This window comes from Lasiodiplodia theobromae, assembly GCF_012971845.1.
Source record: "Lasiodiplodia theobromae strain AM2As chromosome Unknown scaffold_34, whole genome shotgun sequence".
In the NCBI taxonomy this organism is placed as follows: Eukaryota; Fungi; Ascomycota; class Dothideomycetes; order Botryosphaeriales; family Botryosphaeriaceae; genus Lasiodiplodia; species Lasiodiplodia theobromae.
Window position 1 is genome coordinate 395,501 of NW_023336513.1, and position 25,470 is coordinate 420,970.

A 25,470-nucleotide genomic window follows, 5' to 3' on the forward strand; every position below is an offset into this window, starting at 1 on the left:
GATGGACCCCACTGATGTTGTCATCGCCTCGACTGATGTCATACCGCATGGGTCTACCCTGAGTAAACAACAGACCTCCAACTTTTTCGACATCTAGACGGGTATTGCAGCCGAAGGCTAGCGTCAGGAATAGCAGGGTCCGGAACAACCGGTAGCTATGCCTCTGCGATTTTTCAACATACGTGGCCAGTAGAAGCTGTCGCCTGGATGTGAATGTATATGTTGTTAACTCCGCATCAACGTCCGAACAATGGCTTCAACTACCAATGACATGAGCAGAAACGAGTTCACGCTAGAATTCGGCTGCAGTACCCCTCAGTGTGCGGGCGGGAAAATCAAAACAATCACCAGCCTTCCGAAAATCCTTTACCTTTTCAACTAGGCCCGATTCGAAGAACAATGACGTCCGGATCAACGTCCACATGCCCACTTCTCTAGCGATAGCCTAACGTCCCTTCGGTCACGCTCAATCAACCGGAAAATCCCTGGACGTATCTTCCAGCATCTTCTCAACCTCATCTTCCTTCAAAATTAGGTGAAGTCGCGATAGGTGCACGGTCCCCAGAAGCGCCATTACGTAGCAGTGTCTGGGTTAGTTGGAAGAGCTATCGTTTTTAGTTCAGGAACAGGCAGTTTTGCGGCTCTTTCCGCATCTCCACCGACACATGGCTTCCTCCAAATGATCCAGCCCAAGCATATCAGATTCGCAACATCAAGCACCGCCTCAAACGCCCACCGGAGAACCGGCTTCTTCCGGTGTGAGGGAGCAGGCCAAGCAGCTGTCAGACCACTAGTACCGGCCGCGCGTCTTCCTCCGCCAACGGCATCGGTATATCCCTCATCGACCACAGAGGATTGCTGCTACTCTCTATCCCAAGGGACTGGCGAGTTGATCGAGTGTCGAATGTTGCCTCACAAAGAGCATCAGCCCAGCTATCCTTCCTGTACTAGGGACTCATGAGCGCTTCCATCCGCATAATCTGGGTGCGTGTAGTTCTTCTCTAATTGGCTCTTCCGCTAGTTGGAGGAGATCTACACGAAACCCATGATGAAGTCGGCGTGGAAGCTGTCGATCATCGGCAGGTCGGAATTCTCGGTGAAATTGCTGTTGGCCAGCGGCTGTATCAGCCGAGCCTACATCTCTCGAGGTATCTTGTCGATGCGGCCCAGGAGAGACTTGTAGAACTTCCTGAGCGCAGTGCCTTGTTCGGGAATGTGGTAGAGCGATGAGACCTCGTCGTAGCTGATGGCGCAATTCTTAACCGTCGGATGTACTTCTTCGTTTTAGCCTTCTCGTATATAGAAGATACTGGTGTTTCGGACCGAATCTTCTTCTCCAATCTATTCAAGCATTTGGATTGCTACTGAAAATGCTGCACGACCAAGCACACACCATTCTCTGGTGATACGTGACCGACCACGTAAATACAAGGTCTCTGGATGGCTGTGGTGGCTACTAACCTATTCGGCATGTGGTAGGTCAGGATACTTCTCGTATGGACGCACTGTTGTGTTTGTTGCTTGGCTTTTGGTGTAGGAAAGGATGGGCAGCTGCCGCTAAGTTCTAGCCGAGTATTTCGGGGAAAGTATGTTAAAGCTGATGTAAATATTTGTATGCCTATTCTTGGTAATGATACCTCTTGTTACTGTCCTACGTAGCATTTGTTGAGAGACGCTATCTAGTGGTAGCTAAAGGACTCTGAGCGAGCCTTTGAGCAGAAATCTCATGACTCTACAATATCATCCAATGTAGTAGTGAATTTATGTGCGGCTATATAAATGGCCGTAGATAGTAAAAGCCTGACAAAAGAGTCTCGCTAAGGTCGACTTTTAATGCACTGTAGCTTTTCTGGCATTGCCAAGGTATTGGAACAAGCATATAATTGTTGCTTAAAGTTAAGTCTAATTTTACCATGTTCATCTCTATTCTTACAAACTTTATCTCTGATTTTGGCTCCTAGTGATACCCGGATTGGCACAAGAAAGCATAGGCATTCCAATTCTGGCACATCTGGCAATGGAGATGGCTCCGAAGCAAGAGTCCTTTCCCGATGGGGAAGGAGCGGGGAACGGCACGACAGTAGTCTACTTCACCGCCATTCGCTCGCGACGAAAGTTTCGGCAAACGAGTCAAGAGGCGGCTGCAGGGTCGATTGTGGGTCGCAGCGCTTCCCGGCGCTAGCGGAACAGCGATGCTCGGTCTCTTCCTGGAGGTTGGCGAAGGCAGATGCAAATCGAGCATGACTCGAGCGATGACGCATGTGGGGACGATGAAGAGCGCAGCCGCCCCGCCGCTCGGGCGATCTCCAGCGCACCTTAATCTCACTTCTCCGCATCCCCAGCCGCCCAGAAAATCTCCCACCCTCGGCCTCCGGCATGGCTCTGCCGCGTTCCTGACGTCGCTGAAGCTTTTGACGTGCCCGAGACGATTGCGCCGCTGTGTCGCCGTCCTTTTGAAGTGGTCAGCGTCCGCCCCCTGTCGCTAACGAAGCCCACCATGAGCCAATCCGACGCCTACACCCTTCCGGGCCAGCGCCGATCTTCACTCGCATCGACTGATCGCAGATCGCGGAAACCGTGGCAGAAGCGCGTCCCCTTGACCTCCTGGAAGATGCGCCAGAGCGATGACCGCCTGAGCCGTCACACGACGCGCGCCTCGGGACGCACCACTTCAACCCACAGGCATGACAAGTGGTGGCAGATCCGGTGGTTCAGGGGCATGGTCCATGACATTCGCAGAAGAGCCCCCTACTATGTTTCCGACTGGACAGACGCCTGGGACTACAGAGTCGTCCCTGCTACCATCTACATGTATTTTGCAAAGTAAGGCAATTCAGATATCAATCTCAATGGTGCCCTTCATGAATGCATTCGTGCCGGTTGTGCTGAGGAAGCTGTTTGCGGTGAGCATATCTAACGCACGAGTAGTATTCTTCCCGCTCTGGCCTTTTCGCTGGACATGTTTGCAAAGACGGATTCCAGCTTTGGCGTGAATGAGGTCTTGCTAGCTTCCGTTCTCGCTTCCGTTGTTTTCTCCGTCTTCTCGGCTCAGCCCTTGGTCATCGTCGGCGTCACTGGTGAGCCTCAGCGACAAGTCTGAACCAAAGAGCCATTCACTAACGTCAACAGGTCCCATCACTGTGTTCAATTATACGGTAAGTTCTTCCAAACCACGCCTAGGGACTTCTACTCATTCCCCAGGTCTACGATATCATAGCCCCTCATGGCATTAACTACTTCTCATTCATGTGCTGGATTGGCCTGTAAGTCATCATGGACATTTCCATGTACAAGTAGCTGATTTTATTCAGATGGTCGCTTGTTATGCACTGGTTTCTTGCCATCACGAACGCCTGCAACTGGTTGAAATATGTCACTCGCTTCTCCTGTGACATCTTCGGCTTCTACGTCGCTTTCATCTACTTACAGAAAGGAATCCAAGTCCTGACTCGCCAATGGGAAGCCGGTGACACATCGGCGTACCTCTCCATCATGATTGCTCTACTCGTCCTCATGGTGGCGTACATTGGAGGCGTCGTCGGCAACAGCACCCTCTTCCACAGATATGTACGCAAGTTCATCGAGGACTACGCCACGCCCCTGACCGTCATCTTCTTCACCGGCTTCGTACATATTGGCAAAATGCAAGGCGTAGAACTCCTCAAGCTCCCCACAAGCAAAGCCTTCTACCCCACCACCGACAGAGGATGGTTCATCCACTTCTGGGACATCAAAGTGGGCGAAGTTTTCCTAGCCATCCCCTTCGCCATCCTCCTAACCATCCTCTTCTACTTCGACCACAACGGTACGCCTCTACCTCTACACTTCTCTATACTACTTATTAACAAAACTCCCGCAGTCTCCTCCCTCATCGCCCAAGGCACCGAATTCCCCCTCCGCAAACCCGCCGGCTTCCACTGGGACCTTTTTCTCCTCGGCCTGACCACCGGCATCTCGGGGCTCCTCGGCATCCCCTTCCCGAACGGCCTCATCCCACAAGCCCCCTTCCACACCAACGCACTCTGCGTCACCCGCACCGTCTCCGACGACGACGAGGCCCACAACAAGGGCCACACGCGCCGCGTCGTCGACCACGTCGTCGAGCAGCGCGTCTCGAATCTCGCCCAGGGCCTGCTGACGCTCGGCACCATGACCGGGCCCTTGCTCGTCGTCCTGCACCTGATCCCGCAGGCCGTCCTCGCGGGGCTGTTCTTCGTCATGGGCGTCCAGGCGCTCGAGGGGAACGGCATCACGGCGAAGTTGGCGTTTTTGGCGCGCGACCGCGCGTTCACGAGTAGCGCGGCGGAGCTGCCGCTTAAGCGCGTCAGGCCCGCCGCCGTGTGGGCGTTTGTCGGGCTCGAGTTGCTGGGGTTTGGCGCGACGTTTGCGATTACGCAGACGATCGCCGCCGTCGGGTTTCCGGTGTTTATCCTCGCGTTGATTCCGGTACGTACGTGGGTCCTGCCCCGCTACTTTGGGCCCCAGGAGCTGGCGGTGCTGGATGCGCCGACGGCGAGCCCGTTTACGATGGAGAGCGTGGGCGGGATTCATGGCGAGGATTCGGAGAGTAGTAGTAGCGGCGGTAGTAGTAGTGCCGAGGAGGAGGGGAGAGCGGGGGGTGTGCCGGCCCTGGCGGTGGTGGAGGATAGGGGCGAGGGGAGTGCGAGTCAGATTGAGGAGAGTGATGAGGCGGAGAGGGGCGAGGCGGCGGGGTATTTGAAGGCGGGGGATGCGCAGCACCAGCATCACCATCAGCAGGGGGGTGGGAGTGTGAGGAGGGCGAGCTTTAGGCATGATGAGGATGGGAAGGATGGGATTGAGTTGGCGGATGTGAATAAGAGTCGATGACAGAGGCGGGAAGGTCGTGTTGGACGCTCTTTTTTGTGGTGGTAAGTTTGCGTGTGAGTTGGTCACCAGCTTTTCGGTCTTGCATCGTGTTGAGGACGAAAATAACGTAGAACTGCCGATTTCGGATGTGGAGGAAGCGCATTGTCTTTCCGGCTTCTCGGATGTTGGACAGTATGACCTTTGACTGCAATGCTAAGGAGACGAGCATATCAAAATATTGGAATCCAAAGTACCCATAAGTTCCGATTTCATTGTTCCTCCAGAAATTAGCTATTGAGCTCGCAACTAATTCCCTTCTGACGATGAAGAAACCCCCAGAATACCCGCTTGAGTTCCGTCACTTTACCAAGTGACCTTAAAACCGATGAAACCAGTTTCCTTTGGCTTCACAACGCTGGACCCACTCTAATAACACCCTGCCCATTGAATGAATGACCCCACCAAGAAACCCGGAACCGAACCATATCAACCAATCCACCCATTTCACCTCCCCTTCCGAACCTTCACCACACACACACACATTTCGACCCCCACCACCCCCCAGCAATACCAGAACATCTACAGCCTCGACCGATGCAGCCTCGGCGGCGAACGAACAGGTGGATCAGGCAGCCTCATCGCCGGCGGCGGACCGGACGACTGGCGCGCGCCATTGCGACGATAGCGGGGCGGCAGCGTCGGCGACGGGATCGGCGACGGTAGCGGAAGCAGCTGCGGAGACGGCGGTGACACTGGCGATGGTGGCTGCTGCTGGTGGCGCTGCTGGCGGATGATCTGCCGAAGCGTCTTCTCGTCCTCTTGCTTTTCATCTTTCCCGCTTTTCTTCCGGGCTAGCTTCGATTGCCAGCCGGTCTGATTGAGGCGGGCGTAGCTGTCGCTGATTGGGAGGCTGCTGGTGGTGGTGTGTCTGGCGCTGTCGGGCTCGGACTGTTCTTCGTCGAGCATGAGGGCGTACATTTGCGCTTCGTCGCGTGGGTCGAGGAGTGGTGGGGATGCGGTTGGGAAGGGTCCGCTGCGGTTGTTTTGCGCGTTGGGCCTGGCCGGGTGAGTCGTGGTGTCGCTGCTGGGCATATAGCCATCGTAGCAGTCCTGGTACTCGTCCGAAGAGCCGCCCGAAATGACCGATGATGCTCCTCCTCCTCTAAGTTCATGCAGCTTCCGCTCTGCCGACGATGACATGGAAGAAGATGAATAGCGCTGTTCGGGGCCCGGAAAAAGCAGCGACAGGATCTCCCTTTCCAGCCTCTCCAGCTCCTCGGGATAGGAGCCATCACTGATAATGCCGACGCCGTCGTCGTCCATGTTGCTGCTCTCGCCTCGAGCACTGCCCTCACCAACTCCCTTTTCGCCCTTGCGGCTGTTCGACTTCTTTTTCTCTCCCACCATCTTCTTCTCGTGCAGCACCGGCGTGCTCACCGGCTTCCTCCTCACCACCCCATCCCCACCGCTCTCCAGGACCTTCCCACCACCTGGACCACCCTTTCCATCCCGCAGCGCCGATCTAGCGAGAAACGAAGAAGAAGAAAACGGGTACGTTCCACCACCACCACCTCCTCCTCCTCGAACGTCTTTCTGCTGCTGCTGCGCGCGCCGAGCCAATGGCGGGAAGAGCAACCGTCTCGGCGTAGCTGCCATCTGCAGGTTCCTCTCGGTTGCTGCTTCGCCACTGCTGCTGGCCACGGTGCTCGACAACGACTGTGATGACGCCGTGAACGCCATGCTGCTCCCGTTTCCGTTGCTTACCGTCGTAGCGGCACTGCTCGGCGGCGGTCCAGACAGCGAGGAGCCTGGCAGTCGTTGCAGCTGCGGCCGCAGCCTCGGAGGCGGCGAGACCGGTGGCGTCGTCGCGATGCCCTGCCGGCGTACGTGGCGGTGGGTGCCAACATTATTGACGCGCAACGGCTCCGGCACCAACATCGCGGAAGAAACGGTCGCAAAAGCGGGCACCACCGCGCCACCACCGCGGCCATGGATGGCGTTGCGCCTGCTGATGTTGCCGAGGCTGTGGTGAAGGACCGTTGAGAGTGAGTTGTTTGATGTCGTTGGCGGCTTGGGGGGTGATGATGGAGATGAGCTGCTGGTTGGCGGTATGGTGGTGGTAGAGTCGATGGTCGTTGAGAGGGGGTGGTGGACGAAGAAACGGCTTGGTGTGCGTTGGATGGAGGGGAGGGTTGAAGAGGGTGAGTGAGTGCCTGGCGCGACTGTTGGTGTTGGAGGCATTGTGGCGGGTGTCGTGGTGGTCAAATTGGATGAGGTGGAGAGGTTGATGGCGGGTTGGGTGGTCGGCGCGCTGTTGCGGTTGTTTACGGTGACAGCAGTAGCGGCGGCGGCGACGTTGTCATGGAGCGAGGTAGAATCGAGAGATTTTGTGTCTCTGGAGGAGGGTATGTCGTGGGTGCGCGGAAGTAATAGTACTGTCGAGCCGGAGGAAGAAGACGTAGAGGCCCTAGCCTTCGCCGCGCTGCCGCGCACTAGGGTGCCGTCCGAGATGGAGCGCGGACCGTAGAATCGGCGCTTCTTGTCTTGCCTGTGCTGGAATGCGCTTGGTCTGCGGTTGTAGAGGCTGAATGACTTGACTATGCTGGGAGTCGGCTTCGGGCTTGGAGTGATGCAGGGATGCGCGTTGCGAGCCTGGGATATGAGGAAAAAGTCCTTGTCCTTCCCGGCCTGCGATGAGGAGGGAAGACTGGGTCGGGGAGTTGCAGTTGTCATGGTTTGGGGGACGCGATCGGGGAGCTTTTGTGGCAGGGTCGGGTCAGTGAATGGTCTCGGGACATGGGATAACACGGGAGAATGGGATGCTGGCCGGGAAACGTCGGGGCTGCTGTCACAGGGTGCGTCAGGTGAATGACGCGACGTGACTGCTTGCTTACAGTGATTGTTGTGGGGACGTTGGGGTTTGTTGAGAGATGGTCGAAGTCTGGTCACCCAAAAGTGGTTCTGTAGCCATAAATGGAAGCCCAGGGCCGCATGCACGATCTTCAAACCCGACAAAAGTACGCTAGCTTAATAGAGGAGGATGTCTATAGTTTGGGCGATCCGATATTTGCAACGAATATTTGCTTCAATTGCTCATGACTTCCTGCTGGTTTAAGCTTTTGCCGCATTAATGCAGTAAGATATAATCCGCACCATATTCTACTCTATCTGATCTATCCACATATATAGCATCCCGGCACAAATATTCTCCTTCCCCCTCCTCACGCCGACTTCCCCGCCTCCTCCAACGCCACCATCTGCCCCACCAAATCCACCACCGTCTCCTCAAATCTCCTATACTCCACCCCCAACTCCCTCGCCGTCGTCTCCCCATCCAACCCATAACTCGGCCCGGGCAACGTCTCATCCTCCGCCGGCTCTTTCCCCGGCGGATCTCTCGCCCTCTCGGGAAACCGCTCGCGCACCACCCTCGCCGCCAACCCGTACGAAAAGTGCTCCGGGCTAGCCGGCGTGTACCGCTTGCCCCCCGCCTCATCCCTCAACAGCGCCTCGACGTGCACGTGCGCCAGATCGCGCACGTCGATCCACAGCGGCACGCGCGCCACCGGCAGCGGCGCTGTCTTGTCGAGGACAGACCACAGCTGCGCGTTGCTCTCGTTCAGCGCGGCTGGACTGGCGACGCCGGGATGCGCGACGGGGCCGAAGACCATGGGCGGGCAGAGGGTGACGAGGTCGAAGTGCGGCTTCTTCTCTTTGACAAACTCCCACGCTTCCAGCTCCGCGAACTTCTTGGAGCCGCGGTACGCGACGACGGCGGTGGTTGAGGGGTCGATCGATTCGGCGTACGTCAGGGGGTTCCAGTCGGCCGCCGTGTAGGTGAACTCGGGGCCGGCGGTGCGGGCGATGTCGATGACGGCGGCGAAAGAGGAGGTGAGGACGAGCCGCTGCACGGTGGGGGTGGCGGAGGCGGCGGCCAGGATGGCCCGCACGCCGTTGATGGCCGGGAGGACGAGTTCGCGCTCGTTGTTGGTGGTGTTGTAGTTGAAGGGCTGGTGATGCTGTAAGTTCTTCTGTCTCTTTTGGGAATGTCAATTGAGGTCAGGTGCTTACGCTGGCGACGTGTATTATGCCGTCGACGCCCTTGACGGCGTCGGTCAGGTCCGTCTTGCCTTCGAAATCGGCCACCAAGACGAAGTCCAGCCGGTCTTTCCATTGCGGCCGCGCGGCGAGCATCTCGTCAGCTTTGGCTTTGGAACGGGCGGAGCCGCGGACCTTGTAGCCGCGCCGGAGCAGCGTGTCGACGACATGGCTGCCGATGAAGCCGGTGGCGCCGGTGACGAGGACGTAGCTGGGCCATTGTGTGAGATGTGTGTTGTGCTGACTTTAGGAAAACACTGACCTTGGGTTTGGCATGGCTTGAGACTACGAATGTGCTAGAGAATGGCTGTGGATTGGTAGAGAGAAGTCGTGAGAGAGGTTGTGCCCCTCCCCCACATGACGGCATGGATTTGCGCGAGTCAGGGCAGCTTCGGTCACAGCTCGCCCGAGACCGCAGAGAGCTCCACCCGTCTCCATCCTAACTTTTGGAGTAGAGATAATGAGGTTGTAGCGTCCTGCATCACCTGCAGTACATCGGTAGAGTTACTTTGCACGCGGGGCGTACAACAGGGGTTACCATGCTATGCAGGGCTGACATCAGTGTGACCTTTCTCTGCACGGCTTATTGGCAAATCGGATGAGTTACAATTTTAGCCTTGTCATACTACAGACGGCAGCATAGATAAGGGCTAATTGGAGTAACATAGACTACTAATGACGGTTGTCAAACTGCCAAATATTGATGGGACTTCATGCCACCGGCTTCAACCTGACGAACAGAGGATTCTTCTCCCAGACCAGATACACTTTCTGATCAAGCCAATTCTGACTCTCCGGCATGAGCTCAAGGTCGAAATGATACAACACCTGGGCAATAACAATGCGCATCTCAATGTAGGCAAGACTGGCAAACAAATCAGTTTGACTTCAATCAAAATGGAGGATATGAACTTACTTCCGACCAATGCAGTTCCGCGGCCCGTAATTGAACGGCTGCAACGCTTCCCTCTTATCATTCGCCCACCGCGGATCTTCAGTATCGATGAAACGCTCCGGAATGAACTTGTCCGGCTCGGCAAAGTTCAAAGGCGACCTGTGCGTGGCGTAGTGGCTCATGCCCAGAAGAGACCCTCCGGGAATGTGCTGGCCGAGTATGGTAGCACCTTGGGGTGGAGTGCGGCGTGGGTGGCTGTTCATCGACGGAGGGTACACGCGGAACGTCTCATCAAGACAGGCCAACATGTAAGGGAGAGCATTGACACGGCTCAGCGTGATCTCGTCGGCAGAGGTGAACGCGCTGCGGACTTCGTGAACCAGCTTCTTGTACACCTCCGGGTGAGTGAGGAGGTAGTATGTCGCTCCGCTGAGCAACGTCGCTGTGGTTTCGCTACCGGCTATAACTATGACTGGGCCATTGCTGTCGACGTCGCGGGGGTGCAGAGTACCTTCTCTCTCTGCTTTTAGAAAATTGGTGAGAAGGTCGGTGTACGGAGGATCGTTTGCTCGTCGGCGGTCCAGTTTTTCTTGTGTAAGATGCAGACCGCGCGCCCGCTTCTCCTGGATCGGCCTGGGGATGAAAGTAGCCAGCAGTTTCTGCACCATTGGACCGCCCTGGCTCCAGACGCGATTGATTGCGCGTGCATACCCCCCGAATTTGATGGCCGCCCCGATTGCAGAGACCCACGGGTGGTAGTCGGAATTCTGAAGACAATCGAACGACTCTGCAAGTGCGAGGTGTCCGATCACATCGAACGTAGTGTACTACATATCTTAGCAAGATTGCTCTTCTAGTTGATGCTCATGTGCTTACGTTGTACCACTTGACCATATCAACAGTATTTCCAGCTTCTGCTTGCTCGCGCAGTCTACGTATCAACACTTGAACGTACTGCTTAATGACAGGTTCTTGTTCACGCAAGGACTTGTCCGAGAAGGCGTTGGCGAGGAGTCGACGCATCTTGGAGTGCATCTCCTTGTCGGCGTGTATGATGCTGGGATGTGCTTTGTCTGCGTCAAAGTTCTGTGATGCGTCTTTCTCGTTCTCCGGAATGCCATTACGATGACCGTAAATGTCCTTCCATGCCTTGGGGTCAGTGTAAGAAATCTCGTTCGGCGTCAGTCGGACCACTGGGCCGTATTCGAGGTGCAGCTTGTGGAGCAAAAAGGGAACATCGCCCTTGAATGAGTGGTATATGAACCACAAAACGCTTGCACGGGTGTACCAGGGCCCAGGAAAGGAGCGTAGCGGGTGAAGGAAGAGATTGTAGAAGACTAAGCAACCAAACCCAGCGAGGAGCTTTAATTGGTCAACACAAAGCTATATCATCACTGACAGAAGGATACTTACGGTTATTGCGGCTGCACCCAGAAATCCTGGCAGACTTTGGGGAAGCAAAGAAAGAGTAGCCATCTTCGCGTTCTTGTTCGAATGATGAATGATAGGAGAAGAGAAAGCACACGCATATATATAATTGCTCTACATCTTTAGATCTCTGATCTATCGTCGGTGTATTCAAATGCATAAAGTAAACATTTTGTTGCCTATTTTCTTGCCTATTACGAGTCAGACAGCGGCAAGGAGTTTTGGTGCACTCGGGTAGGCTTGGTGTTGGTACCCGACGATCATGGTCTCGGCATTCTCAGTGACCGTCAACCGATGCATAACGCCAGCAGCAGATCCCCAAACGTGCACTCACCTCGGAGTTATCGGCCGAAAACACCATTTTCGCCCAGACGCCCCACTGATGCAAGGCTATGAGCAACGCACGCGGCCGGTGAGCACACGCGCACGACACAACGTCGATTCCGCTCCCCGAGACAACCTCGCACAGCAGCCACACGGGGCGATGATGCGATGAGCGGCCACGGCGTTTTGCGCCATTTAAAAAACGAGCCAGTCCTCTTAGCTTGCTGACCTCCACAATGGCCATTGTTAACTCGGCCAGCCGCTCCGGAATGCCTCATAGGAGCAAGCCACCGGACCCTTGTGACGCAAGACCGGGGTCGCGGCACCCATCGGTTGGCTTTGCGGCTTGCCGCCATCGCTAGCATCATCGCACACAAGCGATGCGCGAGGCGAGCGAGCCTTTGCCTAAAGCGGTAGAAGGTGCAGCGGCAGGGGTATGCCGAAATGCGGGGACTACTTCTCAGTAGATCCCATGCGCCAGACCCCGGCTAGTTAGACGGTAGCTGCTGACATTTCTCACTCTGCTGGTCCCGGGAAAAGATAAAAAAGAAGCTCATCGCACGGCAGTAGGGGGAGAAAAAGAAAACCACGCAACCTTCTTTCTTCCTCTCACAAACTTTGTCTCTCTTATTTCAACTGCATTAATGGCCCCTCGTCCAAGAACGGCGGATTTGAGGCTTGGCTTTTTCGAGAAGCTGAGCCTCGTGCCCATTCTCGCGGCTGTTTGTACGTTCTGACCAGTTCTACACTGCTGCTTTCAGTCTGCATCGCGCTAACTCCATGAATCCCTGGCGCTCAGTGGGAAAGACCTTTTGGACGGCATTGACGGCCAAGTTCATATCGAAGCGCAAGCGGCCTTCCTCGTTCGCGAGGCTGATGGGATACACGGCGCTGCGGACGCTTGTCACACATAATACCTCGAGGACGGAGCAGTATGGCCTCTGAACTATTATAATTCACGAGAAAAAAAAAGATATAACTCCAACGTGGATCACGTATGGCTGAGACGCTTTTATTTTTCTTCTGGCAGAGCTCTCGCACCGGGGACAGATGATTCCTACCTCGCCTACTGCAAGCGCTTCAACGTCCAACCCGTCACCGAAACCCTCAAGGACGGCACAAACGCCTACTGGGTCGGCTCCAAGGGCGCCGAGAAAGTGTGGATATTCTTCCACGGTACGTCCCTCCCTTTTCCCCTCCTCCCTTGCCCTCCCCTCCCCTCCCATCCCATCCGCAGGACAAAAAAAAAAAAATAAAGAACCTCCACATGCTCATGGACGAAACCAAAAAACAGGCGGCGGCTACTCCGTCCCCGCCGCCCCCGAGCACTTCATCCTCCTCCACTCCCTCATCCACGACCTGAACAACAACACTCCCGGAGGCAGCAGCAGCAACAGCCTCGCCGCCCTCGTCCTCCACTACGACGTCGCCCCCTTCGCCGCCTACCCGCGGCAACTCGCCCAAGCCGCCCAGCTCCTCAACCACGTCCTCCGCTCCCTCCGCTTCGCCCCCGGCAACGTCCTCGTCGGCGGCGACTCCGCCGGCGGCAACCTCACGCTCGCCCTGCTGAGCCACATCTTGCATCCGCATCCGGAAGTACCACGGGTAGATTTAGATCCCGAAGGGGAGGAAGACGGCGGCGGCGGCGGTGATGAGGGCGGTGGCGAGAACAGGCTGAGAGCGGCAGTCCTGATATCGCCCTGGGTCTCGTTCGACACGACGACGGCGTCCTACGCCCGCAACGCCACCCGCGACATGATCAGCGCCGCCTCGGTCACGCGCTGGGCCACGCTCTTCCTCGGCGGGCGCCCGACGGATCCGTATAACGAGCCCGTCGACGTCCCCGCTGGCTGGTGGAAGGGGCTGGATACCAAGGCCGTGCGGGATGTGCTGTTCCTGGCGGGCGAGTACGAGGTGTTGTTGGATGGGATTCTGAATTGTGTGGAGAGTGTGAGGAATGAGTGGGGTAGAGGAGGAGGAGAGGGACAAGGGGAGGTGGCGTGCGTGGTTACGGAGGGCGAGGGCCATATCAGTTGTTGGGTGGATACGATGTGGGGGTTTGGGAAGGAGGAGTTGAAGATGTATACCGAGATGAGGGAGTGGTTGAGGGCGAGGGTTTAATGCGCTTGAAGGGAGCTGGGGCATCTGGCGCGTGGGTGGTTTGGAGGGAGGGCGGGCGGGAATTTGCTTTGGTCGGGTGGTGCTTCTGGTTTCTTTTTGGCTTTCTTCTTTCTTCGTCCAGCGTGAGCGCATGTCGGTTCTCGTCTTCTATTTCTTTTTAGTCCGTCGATCGTGCTGGCCATGATTTGCGCATTTCAGGCATGCCAGGTCTAGGCGGAAACATGCGGTGGCTTTCGTGCGGGCAATTACTGGGCGGAAGATCTTGAGGGTGCTCTAAGGTATATAAATCAAGAAGTTAGCCTCTCCTTTCGCCCACAGTGGCAGAGTGGTAACTACTCCAGTTGCCATCAAAAGAACATGCTAACTTCACTTGGTCTAGGTCAAAAAAAGAAAAGGTTATAAGATTGAGCATAAGTAATAAAAATCCTTGGGGGTTTTTTCCTGAAGCGAGCCACTCACAAGGCGAGCAAGTAAGGTTTTTGCCATTTTTTTGTTTGGTCCATGTGTGGTTCGAACGGGCGGAGGCCTCAGCGTGTTGTTGTCGGTGGTGGTGGTGGTGAGTGACAACACTAGAGAAGAAAGACGTAAACAATCATCACGACAAACTCCAAGTCGACGAACCCATCCTCCTCTTTTTTCAACAGCATCGCCCAGGCTCCAGAACCTTCGGGATCCTGGCGCCAGGCAACGCCAAACAGCGACCGGCAGAGCGAGCAAACAAATGTCGGCCAGCGAAGACAGCAGCCAAGAAACGGTATGGAGAGCTCGTAGAGTAGGGTCCCGGACGCCCTAAACTTTGTCCTCGTTGGGGAGGTACACAACCTACGATTAAATTAGCGCGTGAAACAGTTGTATTCAGACGGTGTACACACGCTAAGGACGTTGGCCTGTCCATCGATCAAGCCAACAAAGACGACCTTGGGAGCGCTGTTGCTCTCGAAGAGAGTGATGAGACTGTTGACGGAGTCTTCGTTAACGAGGTACGCGCCGTTGTCCTGGAAAGAGTCGTTAAATTAGTGGAAGGGGCCCTCGAAAAGAGGCAGGAAAGCTTACCGAGCTCTTGATAAGCTCAAGTCGTCCTACAACTTCGCCGGCGTCGTTCTTGATGATGGCGAGGATCATGAAGCTGTTCAAGTCTCCGTCTTCGTACTCGCCAATCACGTCCGTGACGGCGCGGGGGAGCATCATGAATGATGCATATCCGCCATCCATGATAGCGTGGAAGACGCGCGAGATTTGGTTCCAACTCCTCTTCGTACACGCAAAGCCGACCATGCCCGCATCCCCAGCGCGGGCCGCCGCCTCAACAGCCTCTACTGCGGAGATCTCCTCGTTCGCTTCCAAGACCCCCTCGCCCTCGCCCGCATCAGCTTCTCGCAGGCGCCGCATGGCCTCCGAGGTCCACGCCGCCAACATCGTGGAAGGCCGCCGCCGCCGCCGCCTCACCTGGCGCCAGAGAGAGCCGTACCAATATTCCGAGCAGTAGGACGTTCTGGCCCTCGACTCTGATCAGCCGGACGCCATCACCATCATCCCCTCCGAAATACGAGATCCTCGCAGAGGACTTTCGATATAAGAAATGGGTGTTCGGAAGTGACACTTGAGAAACCCGCCCTGGCTCCTACACCACGACCCGAACCCGTAGCTGTACGTGGATGAGTCGCATGGTAGCTCGCCCCCACTGACTCACAAACCGCTGCTCGAGTCTAGGACGTCCTGAACTCCGCCGAGTTGTTCGTTCGGGTGGCTTAGGCGGCCACGGCCGGGGGAGTCATCCTCGATGAGATTGCCATCCTGGTCTATCCTCTGCCAAGGAAAGAAGTAGTCGGGGATAGGAATGCCGACGAACGGCAGGTTTCCGTTGTTGGGCCGGTGGACAACAAGCTTGCCGCCCGAAGTAGTCTCCACGATACGCACCGGCGGGTTACGGGGTGCTGGCGTGGCTACTTGAAGCTATCGTCCGGACGTGTATGTAGAATTTTTTATTCGACATTCTTGTCCGGACGATAGCTTCAGCTACCCATGACATGAGCAAAAAACAAATCTACGCTAGCCATCGGCCGTGAAAGGAGACTGTATGATGAGAATTGAAAGAAAAGGTTATTCCCGCACTTATTTAATACCCTGGACTCTAATGCTGAGAGACCCTGCTTAATCCGACATCATTTGGTTTGCCAATCACCCGCAATGAGCAAGTGAGGCGGCACGCACCTGAAGCTCACATCAACAGCGCCATCGAATCGAGCACACAACCGTCCGACCCAAAAACGCATTCTTGCACCCGAATCCAAGCCGCTTCAACCACTGCGAGCCGCCGCCCCAGCCTCCAACTTCCCCTTCAAGAACGAATTGAAATTATCCAGCGGCGCATCCTTCTCGATACCCTTCCACAACCGCTCAATCCGCTCCACCGTCTCCTTCTTCAACGGCCCAGCCTCCAACCCCTTCAGCGTCTGCTCCAACTGCGCCGGCCTGCTCGCCCCCACGATGATCGCATCCCCCTTTCCCGCATCCAGCGCCGAATGGAACACCGCCCAGCGGTACGCCAACATCACGCTCGTCTCCCCCTCCGCGTCGGCCGCGATGCGGCGCCACTCCCGCAGCGCCTCGACCATGGCCGGCTTGTTGTACAGCGCGCCGTACATGCCGCCGTGCACATTCGCCCCCTCGTCGAACCTTCCCTCCGCCTTCTTCTGCGCCAGCGCGTCCGGATCCTTGGCGAAGAAGCCCCCGGCGAGCGGCGAGTACGCGTAGAAAGACATGCCCAGCTCGCGGAGCACGGGGAAGAGCTCATTCTCGGTGGCCCGCGCGAAGGCGTTGTAGTTGCCCTGGTAGACGCTCGGCACGACGCCGCCTTTTTGCGTTGCGTACGCGTGGATGCGGCGCACGTCGGCGGCCAGGAAGTTGGACAGGCCGAAGCGCGCGAATTTGCCCTGCCGGTGGAGGTCTTGGATGGCGTCGACGGTTTCTTCGATGGGTGTGGCGGCGTCGGGTCCGTGCAGGTAGTAGATGTCGACCTTGTCGGTGTTGAGGCGCGTGAGGGACTCAGTTAGGCCGGCGGTGATGGAGGCGCGCGTGAGGGACTGGGGCGTGAAGGCCGGCGCTTTGGTGTCGATGATGAAGGAGATGGCGGCGTCGACTTCGCCGAGGCGCTGCTCGCTGTCCGTGTAAATGCGCGCGGTGTCGATGTTGCGGACGCCGTACTTTTTTAGAATGGACAGGAAGGACTGGATGTCCTCTTTGGACATGGAGCCGATTTGGTGGGCGCCGAAGACGTAGGTTGGGTGAGCCATGTTTGCTTGTGGGGTTTGGTGTTGATGTCAGGTGGAAGTCAAGTGTCAAGACTTGGCTGCTATTTATGGTCTACTATTGAAGGCGTTGTACCGAGGGGGAAAGAGCTATGGCACGTCATTGCCTAACGGTTGCGGAAGCCACGGAATGTGCGGGGTACTAGATAGTAGTGCATTAACGATCAAATTGTTTCAGAGTCATGCCAAGGACGATCATGGGATAGCGTGTAATAAATCAAGGCGTTGAGGCCGAAAATCTGGGTACGGAAGACGGGGAACTCACAAGCCGATTCACGTATAGGGGGAAACCTCAACGTTTTCCACGCATTTTAATTGTAAGCGCACCAATACCGGGTGATTCGTAGACCAGGCCTAATCAATTGTGAGCCATAAGTGGTTATGCCTGTAGAAAAAATGGAGCCCACTCCGGTATTCCATTTCCAAATTGGGGGTATCTACGAGTAATATGTTCCTCATGACCAACATCCTTGTTTCTCCACATTGCCTGTTCGAATGTCCAACTCGTTCATTGGAAATCCCTTTACTCCTCTTCGTCGAGAAGTAGTTCCTGATTCCTTCTCCTCGCTTCGTTCCACAACTTCCGACTATTCCTGGCTGTTCTGTCCTCCGAGATTATGATTCCCTTCTCTCTTGCCAGGAGCGGTCAGCAGAACTTTGCCGATAGCCGCGGGTTGCGTTACTGACAGCCTCCTCGGTACCGTAAGAAGGCCCATTGTAGGAAGATGACCTCCCCACCCTCATGCTAGCAGGTGCAGTCGGTGGATTTCTTGTGGTGACCGAGAGTTGCGTTCCCGGCATCTCATTATCGACGGGGGGAGGCCTGGAGCATGAGTTCATCCATCTTCTCATGCTTGCGGGGGCGGTCGGTGGATCTGTCCCGGTGACAGTGGTGGAGTAAGGACTATCCCGAGCCGGCCGTTTCCATATAGAAGCGATATCTGATGTTACCGCATCGGTCATGTCGACATCGTCCTTGGGCTCGGTCGACGGAACTTCTCGTCGAAGAGCCTGAGGCACGATAAAAAGCCAATGATTAGCGAGAAGCAAAAGACGAGAAATAAACAGGCAAGCTCAATGCACCTCTTCGATAGGTGCAGCGAGCTTCGTCCTCTTCGCCCTGCGTTCCTCTTTCTTCGCCTTGGCCTTTTCGATGATGCTGCGCTGAGCCTTGAGCTCGACCTCGCGCTGGTCATTCAGCGCCTTGAGCTCCTTCTCAATCTTTTCCCTCTCGTTGAGAGCCTCCTTGCGGGCCTGCGCGCGCCTGCGCATCTCGTCCAGCTCTTCTTGATAGGCCACTACCTTGGCGCGCTCCAGGTCGTCCATCGTCTTGATATTGTTGCGCTCTATCCACAGCCGGGTCCAGGCCTTGTCCTCCTCCGTTACCTCCGGATTGCCCCCCTCGTACGCACCGGTGGGATGGGTGAGCTTGATCCCCGGGATGATGGACTTGTACTGTCGGCGCGCGTCGTCCAACAGCAGGGGCAATTCTTCATGCGGCACCGTGTCGCGGCCCAGTAGGAACGCCGGGAGCGGGCCGCGCGATTCAACACCATCATTGGTGGCCGGTGGATCTAAGATGACGCGCATAACGCTGTCCTCAAATTCGCGGTTGTACGGAACCTCGGCAGCTGGGCGCGTCGCGGCGGAATTGATGGATGGCGCATCGTCCATGGGAGTGTCTTCGTTTGCGGAGCGGTTGGGGGAGCCAGGGGTAATTGGTATTTCCGGCATGGCGAAGATATAAGTGGTTGGGTGAATAAGGATTGCGCGGGGAGGCTAGCCCGTGGATGTGATGCTGGAATGACAGACTGGCGTGTTTGGCGGTGGTGAGAATGTCCTACGAGGGATGGTATGAGCGCGACATCAATGACGACTTTCCGGGAGCATTGACAGGCAGGGAGCGTGGAGAAGGCTGTGATGAACGTGCAGTGCGTGCGATGCAGCGCGCGGCCGCAGACGCGCGAACGAACGACAGGCACGCGCGTTCTGCCGAATATCAACCGCGCCCGCCCCACGACTTCATAGGGCTGCGACGGCGATCACCGCGTCGTCTTCTTCCATCACCTTCACCTTTTCCGCCGACGACGATTGCGCTGCAACAACCAACCCCGCTTCTCAATCGCACTCAAACTTTCCGAAACCTCTACCACCACTACTTAAAGAAAACAACCATGGTAAGCGCCGCAGCTTCGCCGCTAGAAGATCTCGCTGACGCGCGACGCGCAGGCCGACAAGCTCCGCACCCAGCAGCAGCTCGAGCAGCTCCAGGCTCGCTACGTCGGTACCGGTCACGCCGACACGTCGCCCTTCGAATTCAAGACCAACTACATGCGCGACTACCGCTCCTCGGTCGTTGGACACCCTGAGTTGCTGCAGCACACCGCCATCGGCATGGGCGTCTCGCGCGAGAGGATCCGCCTCGCGCAGATCGAGGCCATGATCCAGGCTGCTGGCCGCGCTCCTCAGGTACAGGAATAACCTTGATGTCTCCCGATCGCATTTTCCTAGGAAGACGGATAACTACACTTACAGCGTGGTCAGACTCGCAGTGACAAGTACTACGAGGAGCAGCAGGCTGAGCATGCTAAGAAGATGGCGACCAAGTGGGCCGAGGACTTCGGCCAGAAGGACAAGTTCACGAGCATGAAGTTCTTCTCGCAGGGCCCCGACACGGAGGCTCCTGAGGACAAGGGCTCCAAGCAGCTTGTTCGCGAGGACGTCAACATGGAGGAGGGTCAGGATGGCAAGGGCCAGGAGTAAGATGTTCGCTGCGCGGTAAGAATATCTCCTTCCGTAGAAGTCGGACATCCGCTAATGCCAACTAGATCTTACACCGAGCATCCTACCTGATACCCCGGAGACTATCGGCGTTTAACGGTTGTGGGTTTTTACATTAAATGGGTTACACGAGAGACATGGACTCTATCACGGATAAGGATTTCTCAAGGGATATCGGATTCACAATCACCCCAGCATTAATGGGCGAGTGCAACATTCAATGGGCTTTCTTTTGCTGATCCTCGCTTGCTATGTGCCCTTGCTCTGTGACCTATAAACACCTGAACCCAAAGTCCTAACGACGCCTGCGCGTGCAAGCCGAGAGCTATCTATCAACTCTACCGCAACGCCCGCACTTAGATAATCCAAAAAAGGATCTAAAGCCTCCCGTTCGTCATGATCCACACCCATCCCCACTGCTATATCGTGTATTGCCCGTTTTTAATCGCTTTCGCTTCCACTACCAGTGGGGCCGTCGTCATCCTCCTCGACGACGTCGCCGCCGGCCATCATGGCGAACTCGGCCTTCTGCAGCATCTTGCGCAGCTCGGTGTTGCGGGGGTCAACGAGGTCGAAGGGGCGCAGCTTGGCCTTGTTGCGTATCCGCGGGTCGCAGCCGGCGTCGACGAGGATGTCGACGATGTGGGCGCCGTTCTCCCACTCTTCCTTGGCCAGGCTGTTGACGAAGCGCACCGCCTTGTGCAGCGGCGTGTCCTTCTCCATGCGGTCCAGCTCGTCGATCTCCAGGCCCTCCTGGTCGAGCAGGATGTCTAGAACGTCGTCTAAATTCGGAGCGCGGGGGGATGCAAGATTAGCAAGGGGGCTCTTTCGGGTGTTCATGGAACAAGCCACAATATATATATGGAATTTGACCGAGAGGGTGCGGAAGGAAGATGGAAGCGGATGTGAGACATGGAACTGGGATACGAAAGGGGGGGCTTCATTCGCCTGTTTTTTCTCCGGAGCATTTCTCCAAAGCGGCTGCCTTGTTCCTGCTCATCCATGCGAATCGGGGATTGTGTAGGGAAGTGCAATGGGAAATGAACTGGTGGTGGGGGGTTTGTTCACACGTACAGGCTCCGTTGCTGGCCGCCAGGTGCAGCACGCCGTTTCCGATGCCGTCCCGCGCGTCATTCAGCGTCTTGGCTATGTGCTCCGTCGCCTTCTCGCCGCCGGCCGTCGACAGCTCCGCCAACACCTCCTCTAGCAGCGACGTGTTGTTGCGCCGGCAAGCCTCCATCAGGAGCTCGCGGTGAGACGCTCCGTGGTCGTCAGACATGGTCGCCGCTTTTCCGTTCGGTTCTGTGTTTCCTTCGCCGGCGGATTTGACCGGTGGTGGGGGAGATTTGTTGTCTTAGGGGGAGCTTTGGGGGAGGACAGGGAAGCGAAGAATGGACGCCTGAAGGAAGGGAAAGACGTTCGTGGCTTGTTTCGTGGAAAGGACGGACGCGCGGTTGTTCGTTCGGCGGAGCGCGGCGGCGACGGTAGCGGGGTGTCTCAGGAGGGGTGACGGATGAGGAAGGGCAGGAGTGAGATTCCGAGATGAACTATCGTGATCTCCCAGAAACGTAAAGTGGGAAATTCTTGGAGCCTCTCAAAAATGCATACGAAGCAACTGTCAGTGAAGAGCAGTAACAAGAGCTGAGCAACCCAAGGTGAATCAGGAGCCCTTCCTGAGGCGGAGGGTCTGGTTGGCTGGCCGCTTGGCGCTCGAGCGACGGCGCTTGACTGGACCCTTTCAAGCCGCTGCTGCAGGCAAAGTTCCCACCCCCCAAGGAATCTTTTCCGCGCCCGCTTTTGCTGCAGCCCCCGCCATGATCGACGCCGGAGGCTTGACATTATTTTCCTGAAGCTTCTACATTTTCTGCTTCGTACCACCGACCAACCTCTTCGCGCCGCCGCGCGCTCTCAGATCTCGACGCCATTTTCCAGGCAGCAAAGACTGTCGCATTCACGATGTTGCTCTGTACGTTTTTTCTTCCACTGCGCCTTCAATGCGAGGGCAGCAGCCGCGCTTCCCGCTCGAGTCACAGCGCCAAAAAGAAAAAAAGTGTCACGCTAACCACCACCCGCGCACACGCACAGTCTGCCCCGCCTGCTCCAACACGCTGACCGTGTCGCGTGTCCCCGACAACGTGCCCGACAACTCGCCCGACGCGGCGCTGCGCGGCAAGAACCGATTCGAGTGCCGCAGTTGCCCATACCAGTACGTGCTGGACCGGCGCTACTACGAGCGCAAGGCTATGAAGCGCAAGGAGGTTGAGGACGTGCTGGGCGGTAAGGACGCGTGGGAGAACGTCGACCAGACCGAGGTCCAGTGCCCCAACATGCAGTGCGGCGGAGATCGCGCGTACTTCTACCAGATCCAGATCCGCAGCGCCGACGAGCCTATGACGTCGTTCTTCAAGGTGCGTCTCCTTTTTCTTCGCCGCCTCTTCCGACGGTTCCGCTGCGGGATGATTGAGGGGAAGGGGTTTTAATATGAATGGTGGTTTCGATTTTGAGGGCTGCGGTTTGTTTATGGTCACGGATTGCAAGGCTGACTTGTTCACAGTGCACCAAGTGCGCGAAACAGTGGAGAGAGTAACGGCATGATGGGATACATGGAGTGTGCGGTACAAAAGTCGACGGAGTTTGGGTACGGGTTTATTTCTGCATGGCGACGGCGAAACAGGCATTGGACGACTTTTCGACGATTCACAGGTCCTGATACAGGGCATGGCGTTTGACGGCACACTTTTTTTGTGGGGGGAAGAATTGATGGGCAGTTTCGAGGCCGAAGAGGGAACGCAAATCCGAATTTAAAGCATCATCGCGAGCTCGACTGCCGTGTGATGATCGCTTCATGCGGACGACTTGCCTTGAAGATCCCTCCGCGCTAGCATTCCGAGGTCGGTTCGCAGCAAGGCAATCGCGCCGTCTCAAGAGCGATCGTCCGGGTAGTGTCTCTCTTGACTCTTTAACCACGCAATCGGTGCCGAGCCGATGATTCAGCTCTGCTCTGGCGTCACAGGTGCACGCCTCAACGCCCAGCTGGTTGACGAGCGAGCACGTATTGTGAGACGATGTGGCTTGTCTCGTATCGCGCCAAGTGGAGCTGCTAACAGCAACGTCGTCGAAGGGGGGGAGGGAGGTGATAAGAACAAAAATAGAGTCGTATGCCGTCAGCGGCCACCACACTCGGGTCTCGTTACCAGAATGCGTGGTCGGCAGCTATGGCTAGTTTAGTGGCTGGAAGGCTAGTCTGCTCCACACTCCCTTGCGGAGGATGAGAGGAGCGTTAGCTCCGTTGAGCCGTGAGGTATACGGCTCGGGATGAGAAATGATGGCCCCCATTCACTCCTACAGGATACAATAGAACCGTCCTTCAGCTAAGACAGGTCAGTTCGCGGGAGACATTGACTCCGAAAGATGACGCCTCCACTTCTCGGACAATGCGGGATGAAAGGAGAGGGTTCTATCGTAAGATTATCGGCGTCGCTATAGCGACCTGGATGCACGACCGTGCACTGTGACCGGTAGGGCTCTCCCATATACATTCAGGGGAACGCGCGAAAACACTATCGAAAGGTATCGAGAACCATGGGTTGTGAAAAGCACTTCGGCCAGCCGCGAATCAGCAGCGCCACAAAGGAAGCCCTGCGCCACTGCAGGTCACGACTCGCGAACTAGCCGTGTGCCGTGGCCATCTGCTCCTATCCCTCTCCACAGGTCACATGAGTGGCTGTTTCTTGTACGTACTCTGCTTGGGTACTACTGGATCCTTCGGTAAACCCCATGTGGGATGGTAGCGTGACAAACGGCAATTTGGGTAATGGGCGCCAAAGCTTGCGCTTTCTTCGTGCTGGTTCCGGTCCAGATCCTAGGTGCCGTGGCGCACTGGCTACTCAGATTAATCTTCCGAGCCACTGTGCGAGGGCTGGCCGGTTGAAAGAACGGTACAGATATTAATAGCTGGTGCGGTAAGTCTTGGCTTTGATCTCAGCTACGCGGGGGCTAATAGATGAAGCGTGCGCGAGCAATGGACGGCCAATGCAAGTCCGCCACCGTTTTTTTCCTGACGCGCGTCCAAAACATTCTGAAGCAAGGAAGGAGAGGAATTGAATGTCTCTCGACGATTATGTTGAGCGGTAAGGCTGGCGAGGGATGGGCGGGCACCGCGATCATTTGATCATGATGTCGATTTAGGCTCATGCTCTCAGAAGGATGCATGGGCGGCAGGGCTACCTACTTGGCTGCGCCGCACTACCGCTCAGTACCAGGAATGCAGGCACGCGAAAAAAGACGGTGAAGGGTGATCCGCGCAACGTGTGAATTCAAGTGCCACGACAGTTACCAAGAGGGCGTTAAGATTGCACACGGCCGATTTAGAAAGGAATTTGATAAAAGGTACATGTCGTCTGTGTAGCCGCGAAGAATGCACTCGTCCCGCGGGATCAGCAGTCGGCAAAGATGCGCGTTTGGTTTTTGGCTTCCGTTCAAGCTTCCTCACTTTGGACGTTCTCCGCGACGCAGCCGCTGGGGTCGCGCAGATCAGATTAAAGCTCGAACTCATGGAGAATGCCCCCGGCAACACGAGATGCAATGCTGCTCTCGCACGACACCTTCCGCATGCGGCGCCAATGGCTGATAGAGAAGAGAAGCACCATTCCACGGGCTTTGGGCGGGGATAATGGCGTGCTCACGGGACTCAATCTGAGATTGCAAATCTCACGGCCGGCCGTGACGATCGCCGGCGCTGGCTCGGACGCCCTCTTCAATCATCCGGCCCACGGTGTCCGGCATGATGATTTCCTTGCGGAATTGCTCTTGCTGGAGCAGTTGCAGCGCGCGCAGCGTCGGACCGGGATGCCTGTAGCGCGGCGGGTCAGCTCCACACGGAAGAGGGCGGCAGAGGGATGACGTACGTGAGGTACTTTGCGTACTGGGGCCGGGCAAAGTACTGCAGGTAGTCGAGATACGCGACGAAATCGGGGTTGTCCAGGTACTTTTGCACGGCCAGGTGGTTCAGGTACCACGGATTGGCCAGGCACTGGACAAACTGCAGTGGGTCAGCCTGGAGCTTTGCGCGTCCCCGTCGCGCGCATTTGTAATCTCACCTCCAGCTCCAACTCGAAGCGGGTGTAGCCCCCGTAGAGCGGCTCTGCAGCAGCAGCAGGGGCAGGGGCGGCTCCCTCGGGTGCCTGGGCCAGGGCCATGTGGGAGAGCGGTTGTGCAGCGGGAGGCGTGCGTTGTGAGGCGGCGGGCACGCGTGCCTCTGGCTTCCGAGAGAGGCGGCGGGCTAGAGGTGGCGGCTGGCTGGCTAGTTCGCAGGTGGCTAGGAGCTCCTCAGGGAGAAGCGGGGAGGGTCGTCGAATTTCCGACGACGGCTGGGAAGACGCCGAAACAGGCACTGGACCAGCGCTTTCCCCGCAAGTTGGCAGCGGTTCGGGCTGGCGGGATCGGGAGCACGCCAGATGCTGCTCTCCTGCGGGCCGCACGCAGGGCACTGGCAGGGCTGCTGCTGGCTCTCACGAGCGGCCACTCAGCTCCTGCTGGAGAAGCGGGCGGGCGGCGGCGGGCGGGCTGGCTGGCTGGCCTGCCTCGCGGCCCACCGCGCTGCGCCAGGCACCGGCGCGCCAGCCTCGGCCGTTCTGGTCCTGGCAGTGGCCTGGGCGTGCGCATTTCGATCGCCAGGGTCACCGGGGT

The 25,470-nt window shown here is 56.8% G+C and overlaps 12 protein-coding genes across 12 annotated transcripts; 4 read left to right on the forward strand and 8 right to left on the reverse strand.

The window, feature by feature from the left end:
- Positions 1–2,497: 2,497 nt before the first annotated feature.
- On the forward strand, positions 2,498–4,848 carry LTHEOB_9916 (Anion exchange family protein; the record flags this gene model as incomplete). Its single annotated transcript, XM_035519556.1, has 6 exons — positions 2,498–2,823; positions 2,929–3,077; positions 3,130–3,155; positions 3,202–3,263; positions 3,312–3,805; positions 3,860–4,848. 6 exons carry the CDS (start codon positions 2,498–2,500, stop codon positions 4,846–4,848), a joined length of 2,046 nt encoding a protein of 681 aa, XP_035368499.1.
- A 558-nt stretch (positions 4,849–5,406) lies between these two features.
- Positions 5,407–7,560, reverse strand: LTHEOB_9917 (uncharacterized protein; the record flags this gene model as incomplete). The annotated part of the gene is made up of 1 exon (XM_035519557.1): positions 5,407–7,560. The coding sequence occupies one exon, from the start codon at positions 7,558–7,560 to the stop codon at positions 5,407–5,409; it is 2,154 nt and encodes a 717-aa protein (XP_035368500.1).
- A 488-nt stretch (positions 7,561–8,048) lies between these two features.
- Positions 8,049–9,201, reverse strand: LTHEOB_9918 (3-beta hydroxysteroid dehydrogenase; the record flags this gene model as incomplete). The annotated part of the gene is made up of 3 exons (XM_035519558.1): positions 8,049–8,837; positions 8,899–9,136; positions 9,188–9,201. The coding sequence occupies 3 exons, from the start codon at positions 9,199–9,201 to the stop codon at positions 8,049–8,051; spliced, it is 1,041 nt and encodes a 346-aa protein (XP_035368501.1).
- A 435-nt stretch (positions 9,202–9,636) lies between these two features.
- LTHEOB_9919 (Cytochrome p450 protein) lies at positions 9,637–11,296 on the reverse strand (the record flags this gene model as incomplete). The annotated part of the gene is made up of 5 exons (XM_035519559.1): positions 9,637–9,790; positions 9,842–10,453; positions 10,532–10,647; positions 10,697–11,182; positions 11,234–11,296. The coding sequence occupies 5 exons, from the start codon at positions 11,294–11,296 to the stop codon at positions 9,637–9,639; spliced, it is 1,431 nt and encodes a 476-aa protein (XP_035368502.1).
- A 920-nt stretch (positions 11,297–12,216) lies between these two features.
- On the forward strand, positions 12,217–13,693 carry LTHEOB_9920 (Alpha beta hydrolase fold protein; the record flags this gene model as incomplete). The annotated part of the gene is made up of 3 exons (XM_035519561.1): positions 12,217–12,298; positions 12,623–12,748; positions 12,867–13,693. The coding sequence occupies 3 exons, from the start codon at positions 12,217–12,219 to the stop codon at positions 13,691–13,693; spliced, it is 1,035 nt and encodes a 344-aa protein (XP_035368503.1).
- A 789-nt stretch (positions 13,694–14,482) lies between these two features.
- LTHEOB_9921 (uncharacterized protein) lies at positions 14,483–15,750 on the reverse strand (the record flags this gene model as incomplete). The annotated part of the gene is made up of 5 exons (XM_035519562.1): positions 14,483–14,515; positions 14,566–14,688; positions 14,747–15,185; positions 15,384–15,639; positions 15,714–15,750. 5 exons carry the CDS (start codon positions 15,748–15,750, stop codon positions 14,483–14,485), a joined length of 888 nt encoding a protein of 295 aa, XP_035368504.1.
- A 240-nt stretch (positions 15,751–15,990) lies between these two features.
- LTHEOB_9922 (Aldo/keto reductase) lies at positions 15,991–16,986 on the reverse strand (the record flags this gene model as incomplete). The annotated part of the gene is made up of 1 exon (XM_035519563.1): positions 15,991–16,986. The coding sequence occupies one exon, from the start codon at positions 16,984–16,986 to the stop codon at positions 15,991–15,993; it is 996 nt and encodes a 331-aa protein (XP_035368505.1).
- A 1,089-nt stretch (positions 16,987–18,075) lies between these two features.
- On the reverse strand, positions 18,076–18,735 carry LTHEOB_9923 (Protein piccolo; the record flags this gene model as incomplete). Its single annotated transcript, XM_035519564.1, has 1 exon — positions 18,076–18,735. The coding sequence occupies one exon, from the start codon at positions 18,733–18,735 to the stop codon at positions 18,076–18,078; it is 660 nt and encodes a 219-aa protein (XP_035368506.1).
- Positions 18,736–19,175: 440 nt separating this feature from the next.
- On the forward strand, positions 19,176–19,854 carry LTHEOB_9924 (Splicing factor 3b subunit 10; the record flags this gene model as incomplete). Its single annotated transcript, XM_035519565.1, has 4 exons — positions 19,176–19,178; positions 19,231–19,470; positions 19,546–19,760; positions 19,830–19,854. The coding sequence occupies 4 exons, from the start codon at positions 19,176–19,178 to the stop codon at positions 19,852–19,854; spliced, it is 483 nt and encodes a 160-aa protein (XP_035368507.1).
- A 369-nt stretch (positions 19,855–20,223) lies between these two features.
- LTHEOB_9925 (Ankyrin repeat protein) lies at positions 20,224–21,061 on the reverse strand (the record flags this gene model as incomplete). The annotated part of the gene is made up of 2 exons (XM_035519566.1): positions 20,224–20,564; positions 20,857–21,061. 2 exons carry the CDS (start codon positions 21,059–21,061, stop codon positions 20,224–20,226), a joined length of 546 nt encoding a protein of 181 aa, XP_035368508.1.
- Positions 21,062–21,738: 677 nt separating this feature from the next.
- Positions 21,739–22,369, forward strand: LTHEOB_9926 (DNA-directed RNA polymerase iii; the record flags this gene model as incomplete). Its single annotated transcript, XM_035519567.1, has 3 exons — positions 21,739–21,748; positions 21,868–22,190; positions 22,337–22,369. The coding sequence occupies 3 exons, from the start codon at positions 21,739–21,741 to the stop codon at positions 22,367–22,369; spliced, it is 366 nt and encodes a 121-aa protein (XP_035368509.1).
- Positions 22,370–24,492: 2,123 nt separating this feature from the next.
- Positions 24,493–24,980, reverse strand: LTHEOB_9927 (Mediator of RNA polymerase ii transcription; the record flags this gene model as incomplete). The annotated part of the gene is made up of 3 exons (XM_035519568.1): positions 24,493–24,634; positions 24,690–24,823; positions 24,882–24,980. 3 exons carry the CDS (start codon positions 24,978–24,980, stop codon positions 24,493–24,495), a joined length of 375 nt encoding a protein of 124 aa, XP_035368510.1.
- Positions 24,981–25,470: the final 490 nt, after the last annotated feature.